Below are 16,188 nucleotides of genomic sequence, written 5' to 3' on the forward strand. Positions count from 1 at the left end.
TCATTCCTTTTTAAAAGAAAATTAAAATTTTAATTATGATTTTATTATCTTTTTACATTTACATAATCTTTGTTAATATCATTTATTTTCTTTATAAATTTGGAAATATAATTTTAATATAAATAAAATTAAATATATAAAATAAATTATTAATTATTATATAAAACATAAAAATTTAAATCTACATACAACTTCTCGTTTAATTTTTTCAAAATCATTAGATCCTTTTTCTTAATTTTGAAAAAAATTAACACAATTTCAGAAAATTAAATTCTTAAATATTATTTAATTTTATATTTTATGAATGTCATTTTATTTACTTTTACTCACTAAAAATATATATAATTTATTATTTATCAATTAATTTTAAAATTTATTTAAATGTAAATATTGAAAAACATATGAAATATAATTAAAAAGTAAAATGTAAAATAAAACATTAATTTGCTGCCATTTAATGTAACAATTATTAAACATATAATAATAACAAGGGAAAAATATATTTTTCCTTTTATGTTTGAATAGTGAAAGGAAAATATAAGAGGGAAAGTTATTTTATAAATATTAAAATTATAATTTAACTTTTAAATTAAGAAATAAAAATTTATATAATATAGGAGTATATTTGTAATTTTGTATATTTTTCTCTCACTTTCTCTCTATTTTAAAGAGAAAATAAAAGTGGATAAAATAATTTTATTTTCCTCTCTTATTTTCTCTCTATTTAAATATAAAATGATGAAAAATAAAATTATTTTACTTTCAAATTTTCTTTTCTCTCTTATTTTCCTTCTATCCAAACATGGTGTTAGGGATTGCTTGGTTACAAACACGTTTAACTTTTCGGAAAGTTGATGGATAGCTCTTCCTTCATGTAGAAGAAATAAATTCTCTTGCCTAATCTAAAGAACTTCAACTTCCAACTTTGTCCCTCTTGATTTACTTTATAATTGTATTAAAAAATTTCATGGTATTATTTTGTATTAAATATGTACTCATATGAAGGGAAAAAATTAATTAAATCTATGAATTTTTATTATATTTTCTACTAAATTTTTTGTTATATTTTATTTATTATCATGTCATAAAAAAATATTATATGTGATTATTATTTAAGTTGAGTGTTTAGGCAGTATAGAATATACTCTTTTAAATTGAATGTTTCAAATATGGCACTTATATTTAAAATAAGGATATTTATGTCATTTTCTATTAAATTTTTTATTTTCTGAAATTTTAATATATCAATTAAATAATAAAAATTATATTTTTTGAAAAATAATTTCCTTAAAAATATACTTCCTGAAAAAGGCTATTAAGCCTAATTAAACAATCACATCATTATTGTGCCTTAATTAATCATGTGACCTATATAAAAATTATGGTTTAAAATTTTAAATTTTAAATGTTTAAAGATATAAAATTGAAATCAATTGTAATTTATTCAATTAAATTTCAGATTTTTTTTTTTAATAAAAATGAAATAAAAGTAAATTATTTAAGTCTCTCAATGAGTAAATTATATTTATTTAAAAAAATTTTAATTATTGAATTAATAGTGTATAATTTAAATTTTTAAATAATTTTAAAGCATACAATATATTCAAATCCTTCTCCCGTAACATTGAAATGGAATGGCCCCTGTGGAGTTGACTAGGATAACGTATCCTTTTGAATACAGTGTTTCCACGGTAGCACATGCACAAGAGAAGCAAATAATAATAATAATTCAAAAATAGATATTATTCTCAATTTGTTTATTTTTTTTTAGAAAAATAAATTGCTACTCTTAAATTATTGACTCATCAAAAATAATTTATTTACAATATTTAAAATAATTGCACAATCCCTTCAAAAAAAGAATTTTCGTATCTTATGATTAATAAGTGTAAAATATATTATATTTTTTTATTTATTTAAAAGAAATTCAATGATTTGAATAATAATTAATGAATTAGACAATAACAATTACCTACTCATTCAAAATTCAATGTGCTGCATAATCATTTGAGCTTATGAGTGAAGCTCATACAATTTTAGGTACATATAAATTTTATTATTTGTGCATCAAAAGGCCAATTCATATTCAAAACTTAGAAGAAACACAGAAAGGAATCAACCTTGAGTTTTGTCATAAAGGTTGTCTTCAACCACAAGGTAGAACAAAAAAAATGGATTAATTATTTTCTTTATTTTACAAATTGTCTTCTATAGGTCTCTGTTAAATCATCATTAAAAAAAAAAATTATGTTCATGGGACTCACCTGGTTCAAATTTGACAAATGAAACAAGGTACAGAAGGGGACATATTGGAATCCCCTTGATAGGATTTAACTCATATTACCTGATTCCAAAGAAAAAAATCTACCTACACCAAGCCCTTCACTCCTACACCTGGAAAATAAACCTAAAGCCATCATCATCCCCCACTCAGTTTCCATCAAAATGTCAGACCCTAAACACTCTCTAATGTTCCACATGTGAGAAAAGATGTATCATCTCTTCATACTCAATTGCATTGCTCTCCCTATAGCTGTACAGATGGTTGGTTTGGCTCCAAACCGAACTCCAGGAATACGAGCCCATGTATGAACCACCAAACTGAAAAAATTCAATACAATTGAATTTGTTGATTTTGGGCATTTTCTGCAGAAATAAACAGTTAAGAGGATTTGGGTAAATTTTCTCAAGAAACAAACAGCCAAAGGTAAGGAATCCAAAGCAAAAGAATCAAATTCATCATTCAAAGAAACTCAAACTTCAATAATAGAAGTATCAAACTTCAGGTTAAAAGAATGGGGGAATGAACAATCAATAAATAACCCAACAAATACTCAAAACTTCAACATAAGACCCAACAAATAGATGCTTTCCAGACCAATATCTGTAAAAAAACTACAGTTTTCCCAGCCCTCGATAGAGATTGAGCACCGTCACCAAAGTTGCCCAAGGGAGGAGCCTGAGAAAGGAGGAGGCGGATCCAAGGACCATGAAAACAAGCAGCAAGAGATGGGTCTGTGGAGTCGAGAACGAGAACAGAGATGAGAGAGAGGTTTATCTGCACATCACTTTCTGAGAATGAAGAAGAATAGCAAGAAGAAGAAGAAGAAGAGGGGGGATCGCATAAGTGTAAATGGGAAAGAGCAGACTGAGTGGGAAAAAAAAAAATTAGGGCTTCATCAGGTAAGAAAACTTCAACCAGTTCAGTTAATTCAGGTTTTCTACTGAACTAATCAGTTCAGTTAATTCTTTTTTTTTTACTGACCTTATCAAACCAAACTGAAAAAATTTAAAAACGCTAACAAAACCAAACCAATGGGCTGAAAATCAAATTCGATCAGTTTGGTTCGTTTTTTCAGTTAACATAGCCCTAGCCCTCCCTAATTAACGGACAAATAACATAAGAATGGGTTTCAACAACCTGAAGGCTGAATTTCATAAAAATTTTATTAAAAACAATAGATGTATATTCTACATAAAAATTTCATTAGAATAGATTCAATAGATGGTAAGGGCTATAAAGAAATCATCAGAAGCTCATGAAATTCCTTACGAAAAAGGTCTTACAACTCCCCTACTCATCTCAACTCTCAAAACAAAGAGATTCTTTGCCTTAATCCATCTTATTTCAAGGAGAGGATAGCTTTCTCTTCCTCTGAAAAAATAAATTATTTGGAACAATTAAATAATGTCACATCATTTGTTAAATATCCATACTAATCAAGAAGATCAAGCAGTTGCTTCCTTCAGATAGGCAATGAGATCTGCACGCTCCTGCGGTTTCTTCAATCCAGGGAAGACCATCTTAGTTCCAGGAATGTACTGCAGAAAACAAAATCCAAAAGGAAGAAATTAGAATGTGATCAAAAAAGTAGATTCAGAAGGATAACAAAAATGAGTCAAGTCAGCAGTCTTATATTTTAATTTTTAACCATGTGTATTTATGTGCAACAAGAAAAATAAATCAAAGATTTGAACCACTTTAATGAATTATTGGCAGAGCATAGCAGAACAATGCAATATTTCATTTCAGCCATGCTTAATACCAGAATGGCCAAGCAGGTCCACATCAAGAAAGTTGAGTGATTGCAAACAAGTTTAAACTATTTTAATAATTACGCTTAAAATATTAAGTGCTAGTAATTAAATCCCATAAGACAAAAATTTATCCTCAACTCATATCCACGTATAAAATCGTTCCACGCACAAACCATAATACAATAGCCAATGAAATAAACACTAAAGTGAAAGAAAATTTCTTGAACCCACCCATTAATATGGAAACAATTTTATTGCACCCATAAGTCACAATTCATATGGAAGGAAATCCTAGACAATCAAATTTCACCACATAAAGCTTGATACCATGAAACACTTCCATCATTAGCCATCCATGGAAATAAAAAAATTTCTCTCCTCATCACAGATTCTAACTACACCTATAATCCAACAATTTGATCTAGCTTGTTGAAGAGCATACTGATTTCCAAAAAATTAACTTAATAAAGGATAAAGGATACAAAAGAATAAAGAAATGATGGTTATATACCTTCTTAGGATTAAGCAAGTAATCATACAAAGTATTCTCTCCCCAAATCACAGCCATGTTCTTGTTACCTGCAGAGTAGGAATACCCTGCAGTTGTCCCAGATTGCCTTCCGAAAAGCCCGTTCAAATTGGGTCCTGCAGATCCCCCAAAAAAACTCAATAAATGACCCTCATCTCTAAGCAGATACATATGCGAAAAATCAATGAAAACTCCAGTTGATCCAGAATAAAACAAAATCCATCAAAATAGAAAGATAATCATAGATATAACATACCTTGTTTGTGGCCGGCTCCTTTTTCGACGGTGTGGCACTGAGCGCACTTAGTCTTGAAGATCTTCTCTCCGGCCTTTTGATCGCCTGGTGGAGCTTGCTCGAATGTCGCCATTTCTTTCTTCTGAACCTTTCTCTGTACACTCAAGATCAATGAACGACTATCGCTAGGATTTCGATTTGTTTTTATTTAGAATTTAAGAGAGAGACCGAAGGCTGCAGCTCTCTGGTGGCGGCTCGCGTACATTATTGAAATGGCAGAATTGCCCTTGATCGGCTCGGTTAAATAATAATAATAATAATAATAATAATAATAATAAATCAAACTTAATAGAGAAACTTTATACTTTTTTTTCTTATATCAATAAAGATCTCTCTTTTATATATATATATACACATGTGTTTAAAATTTATGTTGAACTTATTCAGAAGTTAATTCTTTAAAATCTCACATTATTTGATGATATACTCTTATTCTCAAAAGATGTTACGACGACCCACAAGACTCTCCTATTCACTTTTCAAACTATAATGGGCTCCCATAGCATCATGCTATCAGAGAAGAAGAGTTTTTTGGCCTAAATTGACATTAACTTTTTCAGAATGAAATTCAAAGATAAGAAATACCAGTCAGAACTACACATTATAGAGAAGCTGCTAAACTTTACTGACAATGACTTATCAGTAAAGCAGATACAGCAATTTTTTGGCATTATCAATTAAATCAGGAGATTTATTTCCCATTTCTCCACTCACACTAATCAATTGTCAAGAATGCTCAGAAAAAATGCATCACCTTAAAAGAAAGGATAAACAGAAGCGGTCAAGGCTCTAGACTGATGCGAGTGACACTCACTGGGGTGCTATCCTCATTGAAAAAATCCAAGGAGAAAAGTTTATGATATGCTAGTGAAGAGTTTTCAGAGCCACAGAAAATATTACCACTCATATAAAAAGAGATATTGACTGTCAAAAACAGGATTAAAAAATTTTAGTTTCACCTCATAGAAAGCCACTTTACAGTAATCACGGACAGCTCATTATTCCCAAAGATCTTAAACTTCAAAAATAAATCTCTGTCAGAATCATAACTTTTGAGATTAAAGGACAGATTTTTCAAGTAAAAATTTACGGTTTAACATATTAAGTGAAAACATAATTTAGTTTCAGATTTTCTGTCTAAACTTAAGGAACATTGAGTTGTGTACGAACATATACTAATAATATATATATATATATATATATATAGCATTTGGTTCTTTTCTTGTTTTCACTTCCCTGTTTAGCGAGCAGCCGTTGAGGTTGACGAGACGAGCGTTGCAAAATCTTAGCTGGCAATAGCAGCAAAAGGAGAAAGGTAAGCTGGTAAAATCTTAGCTGGCAATAGCAGCAAAAAGAGAAAGGCAAGCTGGTCAGATTCATTCCCCCAATTTTTTATCACGAGACTGACCAGACCAGACCAGGCCAGACCACATCTTTCCTTCCCTCACACTTTCAAAACCACGTCGTTTTAGTTCATATTGCATTTCATTTGTTCTTTCTTGAAACTATGGATTTTCATTCCAAAAATTAAGTCTTCTATATTAAAATTTTTAATTTTATCTTGATTTTAAATTAATTATATAACTATTTTTTTCTATTATAATATTTAATATTTTACATTGAATATGATTAAATTATTTTAATCAATCATTTATTATTTTATTTTTAATTTATGATATATGTAAATATGATTCATTTATAAATTATTGTATTATCACATATCTATATTAACATTTATATTTCTACCACATTAAAAGCATAACTGCTCTAACTATAATCTTATAGAGTTTATCTTTTCATTCATTTAACATCTTTTTAGATTTTAGTATGCTATTGAATAGCTTGATTAGTTAAGCTATGTATTTTTATAAGGATACTCTATGAGGGTAGAATTAGATATTTATTTTTGGAGGGTCAAAAATAAATATTACAAAAAAATTAAATGAAATCTTGATAAATATATATAGATTAAAATAAAAATAAAAAAATATTAGTAGATAAAATTAAATAATGTAAAAAATAAATAAATTTTATATAAATATACAAAAGTTAAAAAAAAAATACAAAAATATTAAAACGACAAACAATAATTAAAACAATAAAAGCTAAATTTATAAATAAAATTTTATTCTCACTTCACTATCAAATACTCTTGTGAACGTAATATTTATTTGGCATTGAGGTGAAATGGTTAAAATTGTTTTTTAGTGAAATGGTTAAAATTGTTTTTTAGGAAAAAAAAGGTATCACTTTTACGGTGGGAAAAGTTGTTTTATTATTTTAATATTATTATAATTAAAATTTATTAAATTTATTTTTAAATTATTTTTTAAAAAAATATTATTTTATCTATGTATTTTAGTGAAATAAATTACTTGATTTATTTTGAAAATAGACTATTTAATATTTATATTTTGATGTTGTTAAACTATTGTCACTCCATCAATTTTTTCATTATTAATATTATTTAAATTATTATTTAATTTTTTTATTTTAAGTAAATTAGTTAGTTGATCCACGTATTTTTAAAAAAAAATATATTTAATCTTTTTATTTTAGTGAATTTGATGAGTTAATCAATATATTTTGAAAAATAAATTTTTAAATAAAAATAAAAATTATACTATATAGATATTAAATCTAAATTTATATTTTTTAATAAATTTATATTTTTTAATAAATTTATATTTTTTTAAAAATAATTTAAGAAAACTTATTAATTTTTTTGTGTAGATAGCTTTCATCATTTTTATCAAGATAAAAATAAATAGAAAATAAAAAGAAAAATGTGTAAATGTGAGAAGAAAAAATAAGCAAGAGAGTTAAATAAAAGTAGGGAAAGATTAAATAGTAATTTAATTATTACTAGTTAATAAAAATAATTAAATAAAAAAATATAAAAATTAAATAATTTATTTTTTAAAATATAAAAATTAATTAATTAATTTTATTAAAATATAAAAATTAAATAATAATTTATCAATTATTTTTTAATATCTAATTAATATATTTAAAAAAAAAATTTCCTCATCAGTCTTTTACCTTACGTATTGATGCTTTCTTAGTGTAGCTAGACATTGACATCCAGGTGATTACAATGTTACTGTGTAAATTTCATATAATTTATACCAATAACATCTCCTTAAAAACTATTTAGTTAGCACCTTTTATGTTCTACCATCGAAATTTAGGTTAAATATCATTTATAAATTAATTAATACAATCATTTCACATTATTATAATTCAGAAAATATTAATAATAAATTAAATATTTATCTATTAGTATACCCAATAAATGTTCCTGTTCAGTAGATAAAGCAGAAGTTAAACCTCATCCATATCATTCAGAAAGTTTCTGTGCACACAATTTTGGAAAATATCTTTTTTCTTAAAAAAAAAAGAAAATAAAACATGTCATCCTTAGAAAAGTAAACTTTTCAAAGTTGCTTGTGAAACATCTTACATATTGACAGAATCAAGCGGTTAAAATCACTTCTGTATAATATTAGCAGTGCAGCTAAGCAAAAATATGCACAGATAGCCCAGCAAAATGGATGCATGCACAAATATGCACTAAACACTAAACCTTCTTAAACAAGCACCAAGGCTTGCTCCTATAAATTGCAACAAAAGATTAGTATACAAACCACCATAAATTAATTCCTAAACAAATTTGAAATGCAGGACCACATTCACCATCCATATTTACTCCACCTAATCATAATGTATATGCTTTCATTAAAACAAAAAATGCAAGAGAAAAATTGGGAACAAAATGTTACAGGAGGAAGAAAAACAGAAAAGGTTCATGAAATTCATTAACCAAAACCACCACGACATATCTAAAATTAGAAAACAAACCAAGAATAAAAATTCTTATTGAAACTAACCCTTTACAATCAGTTTTTCTTTACCACAAAATTGATATTCACCATGAGTACTCAGTTCCTTGCCCGCATTTAGTACCCCTGTGCTTGCCTTGGTGGACGCATAGGCCAACCAAGAAGTGGAGGTGATCCTGGTGGGGTTGCATCTTGACTAGGAGAGAAGAGGCTTAGTTCCACAAATGGCCCCGTTGAAGTCCCATCCCTTTCATAAGTTCGAAAGGAAATTGATCCACGCTTGGTTGAGGCATCAGAGTTTCTCCCAGGGCTTAAACAACTGCTTTCTTCAAGATGACTTTGGTTAGCAATGAGAGAAATGATGTCATTGTGCTCGTCAATGATTCTTCTCCTAGCCTCCAAGTCCTGAAGATTCCCCAGGGCCAAAGAATCCGCAATTGGGAAGTACACAATCATGAAAATACAAACCCCAGCACAAGATAAAAGGGCAAGAAAAGCTGCAAAAGCAAGAGCTTCAAACAGAAAATCCTCTGGTTTAGATAAAACAGATAGCCCAAGTAGAAGAACCCTTAATGGGAGAAAGCTAGAAACAGAGAATATTAATGTGTAGACTCTCTTCTGTAAACCCTTATTGATGACCAATTTCAAAATCCGCCTTCCAAGCCAAAACAGATAGACAGTTAGTATGGTGGCAAAAAGCCCTAGGAGGATGGTATTTAGTAAAGGGTAAGTGCAGAGGGCAGCATCAGCATTTTCTGACATAGGACTAGCTGTGCTTGTAAAATAATGGGGCAATTTTTGTAAGGAGCCTTTATTATTACGCAATTTTGGTCCAATTAGAATAATGAAGAGCTGAAGAGCAAAAATGGGAAGGCAATAAAGGAGAACATATCCTACAGTTCTCCCGTTCCATTTTCGACTTAGAATTCCTGTTTCCATCCTCTGTAGGGGTGCACGAAGGAGAAACACTAGGGTAAGGAATAAACAAGGTTCTGCAAAACCCATATTTGAGACAATGTAGCCTTTGCAAACAGTTTCCTGCCATTTCAAGTCTAGGGCATTCAACACCCTCCCGTCACGCCTCAAGAAACTTAACCGTGTAATCTCACCAAAACCCCACCAGATTACAAACAAAATGAATGTGATTCGGATAATCCAAGGACCGCTAAAATAAGTGAGTTGAGTAAAGTCTTGACTACGAACACGAGAGCGGAAGTAAAATGAGTAAGCAATGCAAAGTAAACCAAGAAGAATCAAGAGAGCAACTAGGCAAATTGTCACCACACCGAATGCATCGGCAGCAGATCTCGACAGGGGCATTACCTGAAGCACAAATTCCACGCATGCTCTCTGCCAGCATGGATACAAGGAATCCTCCTCTGATGGTGTGTACACTTCCTTCCCAGGATTAATTTTGAATGACAGTAATTTCCAAAGTAAAACTAAAATTTAGCTTGTCCAGACTGAACTAACCAAGCACAATCTCCCTGAGTAACAGCACCTTTCCTTTTACTCAAACAATGATGGAAAAGACACGAGTCGTCACACATCAAATGGTCCAAAACCAACACCACTATGTTCACTCCAAAGCAAATTTGCAATATAGCTTGGGTAAGTTATCCTAGCCAAACACCTATAACACAAAAAAAGGGGTAAGCATCCAACACACAAAAAACAACGTAAGTATTCAACAAAGAGCCATTAATTAATAATATTTTAAGAAAAGAAACAAAAGATAAAAAAAAAATTAACAGAAACTTTTTGGGAGAATAATTTAAAAGGACCGCTGCATGCATAGATGTCAAGCTTTATTTAAGTATATACACACGATGATGTAGCTTGTAAGAATCTTTTTCATGAAATGAAGCAAGAACACTTTGTTATCTTCAAATGTACAAATTTAACTTTACATTCACTCTTAGACAAGCATGGCAGAAACTAAAACTTTTCAATATATATATATATATATATATATATATATATATATATATATATCCCATTGAAATATATCACATAAATACACCAACTGTAACTACAACCCTAATAATATTTCAAAGCAACCAAATTCCAACAACACGTACGCGCCTGGCAGCCACAATGTTACATGAAATTCACAAGAACGTTTCCCTTTTCTCCTTTTAATTTATAAAACTACAAACCCACCATTCACCCATAAAAAACAAACCCATAAAGAAATGAACAAAAGGAACTCTATTTATAGGTATAGTTTCATGCCTGCTGATTTGAAATTCCCAAGTAGCTCTTAAAAGAAATTTATCAAAGGAATAAAAAGCCTAACAAGGTAAAAAGTACAAGATTTTTTAAATAAAAATTATATAATATATTTGGAAGTAAAGAAATGAAATGGAAACTGTTATGTACTTATCAGATAAGAAAAGGGAACTATAACATCATTTCCATAAGCATGCACAGTCAATGGTCAGGTTGCCAAATGATAAGGTCAGTTAGGTGCATATCGCGCAAGTTTTAACACACATGTACATTCCTTGCATGCAGGATAAGTAGTGCAAATGACCATAAGATCATTATAAAAAGTAGCACCTGATGTGCTCTAGACAAGTAGCATAAGAGAGGCACTATTCCTTGATATTCGGCATCCGCCACAATAACTAAAATTAAATCAAAGTGGATTGCGACGGATATTTACTCAAACTAGAAGACTACCAAAAAAGCAAAGGATATGCTTACAAATGAAAAACAAAGCTGCTAGATAACAATGAACAACTGTACACACAAAGTATAGTTACTAAACCCCTCCTATTTGTTACATCACCTTTGGAACAAATGTACACATGGAAACACGGCCACGAACAAAGAATAGTAAATAAACAAATATATAGGTCAGTTACTATAAGATCATTTATAGCTGGATAATTATCACAACTGCCAAGTTGCCAATTACCGAACAGTAGTTGCTAATTGAGCAATCCAAAAAAAAATGGAAAAAAAAAAATCTCCATGTTCTACTTGGTACGGATATTGTAAACTCAAAAAATAAATAAAAATAAATAAATTAGATAAGCACCATTTAAGGTTTAAGTGCTCTACTTTCTTCCATTTTCAATGAATTAGAGGAAAAGCCATAAGCTGCATGATGAAACTTTCAATTTCGTTCATTCTACTTTCCCTCCATTTCTCAGCAACCGCACACACACACACGCACACACACACTCACGCACAAAAAGGTAACTAATGCACAAATTACTATCTCGCATTATTCAACATTCCAAATCTAGGCATTCTAATTAACACATTGAGAAAAAATAAGTATCCACCAAAAAATAATTATACATATAACATCGAAAAACAAGAAATATTAAATAAATGGTTAACAAAAAGCTCCAGAAAATATATAAAAACTTCAAATCGCCAATAGACAAACATGCACTAAAATTCCATAACGAAATAAAAAGAGAAAAAGCTATAAGCAAACTCACATCGCATAAAAAATGCAAAAACCCTAAAATCAAATAATTAATAGACCCAAAAAAAGAACGAAAATGAGCAAAAAGCAGATCAAACGAGAGCTTACAAAGCAGATAATCTTGATCCGCTGAACGTCGACGTAGAATCCAGGAATCGCAGAAGGAGATCGAAAAACCCTAACCTCAACAAGAGAGAAGAAAGGGAGATAGAATGTGAGAGAAACACAGAGAGAAGGAGATGGAGAGAGAACGTAGTTAGGGGAATAGGTGAGTGGGACTTTGTTGGTGACAGGCTGTCTCCAGCTGTGTCGTCCGCACCTGTAGGTTCGGCCATGAGACTTCGCTTTGGGTTTACTCCGAGCCTACGTGGCCGCTTCTTGGTGGCGTTTACAGCGAGTCGTCTTTTTTCTGTTTTTTCTGTGACAGAAAATTAATAAATAAATTTAAAGAGAGAGAGAGAGAGAGAGAGAGAGAGAGAGTGAACTTGATTGGTTGTGCGGTTAGGGAAACCCTCCGTTCAATTAGATACGGTAAGTTAAATAATTTTACCTTAATTTATTTAATTTTCTAAAACATAAATAAATATAATTAAAATTATTTTTTCTCTATATTTTTTAGTTTATTTTTAGAGAATTATAATATTTTTTTTATTAAAGAAAATAAAGGAATATGCAAATATTTAAATCTTTGAATTTTAAATTGCACTATAAAATTATTTAAAAAAATTATACTATAAAATCGCAACTCGATTATTATTTTCAAGTATTTACTCTAATTTTGATTAATAAAATAAAATTATAATGATAATAAAATTAATTTAAAACTAATCTGATTTAATTTAGTGGCTGAAAATATATAATTCATATAAGTAGATTTTGATTTAAATCTTCACTTTTTTAATTTTTTTATTTAAAAATTAATAAATGGAATGATTTAATGGATGTTTGTTGATATAGAGATGTCAAATGATTAGGGCAAAATGTGGTAGTATCATAGTTAATGGGGTGAAGAGTATTTTGGCAAGTATAAGAAGTGAGATATAGACTATTGATGATTTCACAAGAAATGCAAAGATGCATGTGATGATTTATAGAGTTTTTTTATTTTTTCCATGAATGGAAATGTGAAATTAGCAAGTAGTTGGATACACCATTTTTATTCAATTGTTAGGATAAGATATATGTGCTTCATTGCCATAATTGGTAAAGATAAGAGCTCCAAAATTTATAATATATATGCATTCCATAAATACAACTTTAAATATTTTATAGTCACAATAAAATGTAAATTAATTAAATTAATGGGTGTTTCACATGAGGAATTGAGCATTTTTATTACTTAAGTGAGGTTGAGTATTCGATTCTCGTAAATGAAAATAATACATATTACGAGCGCTTTATCTCTTAGTGAATACTTGAATCCGAGTCCATTAAGTAAAAAATATATTTTCAACCACCACATCAGTCAGACTAGGCTCTAATAAGTATATTAATAAACATTAATATATTAAATTAGTGAAATTACTTGCATATATAATGAAAAATTAAATGGGTAGGTAATAGTAATTTCAAATTTACATTTTCCTCTTTTAGTTAATTATTTTGCCATTTAATTAGTTACTTGAATGTACAAATAGTACATTATTTTCTCCTTTTTATTATTTTTTTTTAATATTACCTATGACACACCCATCTTTGACTAAAATGTTCAATTCCATTCACACTTCAAAACTTAAATAATTTTGGATACTATGAATTTAGGGACAACTCATAAATGTACATTGTAAGAATATTTTACCCATGAGAGTGTGTTGTGAAAGGGGCAGATACAATACTAAATATGGAGGGAGCCAAAATTTCCTCCCTTTGAATACAAGTTTGAAATATAATCTTAATAGTATACATTATTTTTTTATTAAATTGTAATATTTAAGTATTTAAATAACTCAATTAAATTTTAATTATTTTTCAGCGTTAGATAATATGACATTAAATATTTTCTATCAATCTACCTTCACTACATGCATAACATTAAAAAAAAAAAAACACTCTTTTAAAAAATAATGCTCTTTTAAATCACAAAAATCATCTGTAAATGAATTTTTATAAATTTTCAACAATAAATAGTATGAAAAAAATTTATTTGCAATCTTATTACGAATTTTATTCTTAATTTATTCACTTATAAATTTTTTTTAGCATAATAATAATATCTCAATTCTATAAACGTATTATCATTATTATAATTATTTTTATTTTTATTTTTATTATCAACATTATTATTTTAGAAGCAATATATTATAGTTACAATATATGTAATTTAAAAAAAAAATTAGGAAGGCCAAGGCTCCATTTATTTTTATAACATATCTAATTATTTTTTTATTATTTGGTTCAAAATATTTTATATATGGTAAAATATATTTGAAGATAATTTACTTGCGTTTACTTCACCAATTAACTTTTTAAAAAGTAATTTGTTTCTAAATTGTTAAAAAATTAATATTTATAAAATAATTATTTAAATATAAAAAAATTAATTTTTTTACTCGTTTACAAGGCAAGTTATCTTTGTTATATGGAAGAGGTAGTAAGAATGTACTTGTACAATTCCTTTCAGCTTTCTATTATTATTATAAAGCTTCTTATAAAAGTTTTAAAAATTATTTTTTTATTGAGATTTTTTTTTTGTTAGAATAAATTAGCTTTTTATTTATCATAATTTGTTAATTATTTTTTTATAAATCTTTAATTTTTAGCAAATTATTAATTTAATTGGGGTCATCTCAACAAGAAAAGATGGGTATTGAAGAATCACCTTCTTTGATGTTGAGTCATTAGTCATTTAGTCATTTTTTTTTTCTTTAAAATACATTTTAAAATTAGGTGATCATGTGGAGTTTGTTTAATGAATTATAATAATAAAATAAAATGAAATTAAATTACAATTAAAATGGATTATTTTTAATAATATTGTATTTTCTTTTAAATATTTTCAAAATTGCCTATTAATTTTGTCTAATTGTATTTTTCATTACAAAGTTGCATGGCTATTATTTTTAATAACAAAATAAAAAGTATGAAATTGATTAATAATATTTTTAAATATACATACAATACGTTAAAAAACTGTGTCATTAAAAAAAAAGATTTTTTTTATAAATTTTGAAAATTAATTTCTAATATCATTTTAATAATTTTGTACAATTTTATAAAGAAAATGGACCGTGTCTAATTCTATCCAAAAGCTAATTGAAGAAATGAAATTTATCCAAATCTTATATATAATTCAAATACCTCATTTTAACTCAATATGGGACAATATACGCTTATACATAAATATCTGAAACATAAAGTTTGCAAATATCTGAAACATGAGGTTTGTAAATAAACACATCTGAAAGTGACTCGACATTAAAGTAGAGTAGACTCTGATACTATTTAGAGAAAATACAGTATATCTAATTTCACCTCAAAAATTAACTTGAAGATAATAAATTTTTAAAAGTCTTATATATAACTCAAATACCTCATCCACATTAATAATTTATAAAAAAAAGTTTTGAATTAATTATAAAAAAATTAGTCTCAAAATACAATTTGATCAAAATTATTTTGAAATTAGTAATTTTAATTTTGAGATTTATTAAAAATTAATATTTAATTAGAAATTTATGAACTGTTCAAATATAATTTAATTTTTAACATTTTAAATTAGTTATATTTTAGTCTTTAAAATATATATTTTAGATATATTTTAATTTTAACTTATAATAATATAACATATTATATTTTTATTAATAATATGAAAAATTGAAAAAAGTAGGTCAAAAAGCTTTTTTTTTTAATTAATTTACTCAATAGAATTCCAAAAAATGAGTTATGGAATCTGGAGTTGTTGAGTACAAAAGCAAGAGCTTAGATTGGTTGAGCCCATAAATCCAACTATCACCAACCAACTTCCAGCCCATGTCCTCTCAACAACTTTTCTTGTCACTGTCAGAAAGTATCTTCTGTGGGACCTCCAATTGCCACATGC

At 27.9% G+C, this 16,188-nt stretch overlaps 2 protein-coding genes across 4 annotated transcripts; both read right to left on the reverse strand.

The window, feature by feature from the left end:
- Window positions 1-2,158: 2,158 nt before the first annotated feature.
- Window positions 2,159-5,049, reverse strand: LOC110672272 (cytochrome c). 3 transcript variants are annotated; one of them, XM_021835004.2, is made up of 4 exons: window positions 4,824-5,049; window positions 4,550-4,683; window positions 3,718-3,822; window positions 2,159-2,601 (listed from the first exon to the last, which is right to left on the reverse strand). In XM_021835004.2, exons 1-3 carry the CDS (start codon window positions 4,933-4,935, stop codon window positions 3,730-3,732), a joined length of 339 nt encoding a protein of 112 aa, XP_021690696.1. In that variant the 5' UTR covers window positions 4,936-5,049; the 3' UTR covers window positions 2,159-2,601; window positions 3,718-3,729. The 3 variants fall into 3 exon arrangements, with proteins under 3 accessions (XP_021690696.1, XP_021690695.1, XP_021690694.1); XM_021835003.2 differs by having other exon boundaries at window positions 2,159-2,646; XM_021835002.2 differs by lacking the exon at window positions 2,159-2,601 and having other exon boundaries at window positions 3,517-3,822; window positions 4,824-5,046.
- Window positions 5,050-8,577: 3,528 nt separating this feature from the next.
- On the reverse strand, window positions 8,578-12,414 carry LOC110672273 (uncharacterized). Its single transcript, XM_021835006.2, has 2 exons — window positions 12,258-12,414; window positions 8,578-10,337 (listed from the first exon to the last, which is right to left on the reverse strand). Exon 2 carries the CDS (start codon window positions 10,022-10,024, stop codon window positions 8,822-8,824), a length of 1,203 nt encoding a protein of 400 aa, XP_021690698.1. The 5' UTR covers window positions 10,025-10,337; window positions 12,258-12,414; the 3' UTR covers window positions 8,578-8,821.
- Window positions 12,415-16,188: the final 3,774 nt, after the last annotated feature.

The sequence above is a fragment of the Hevea brasiliensis genome, chromosome 8, assembly GCF_030052815.1.
Source record: "Hevea brasiliensis isolate MT/VB/25A 57/8 chromosome 8, ASM3005281v1, whole genome shotgun sequence".
NCBI classification, from domain to species: domain Eukaryota; kingdom Viridiplantae; phylum Streptophyta; class Magnoliopsida; order Malpighiales; family Euphorbiaceae; genus Hevea; species Hevea brasiliensis.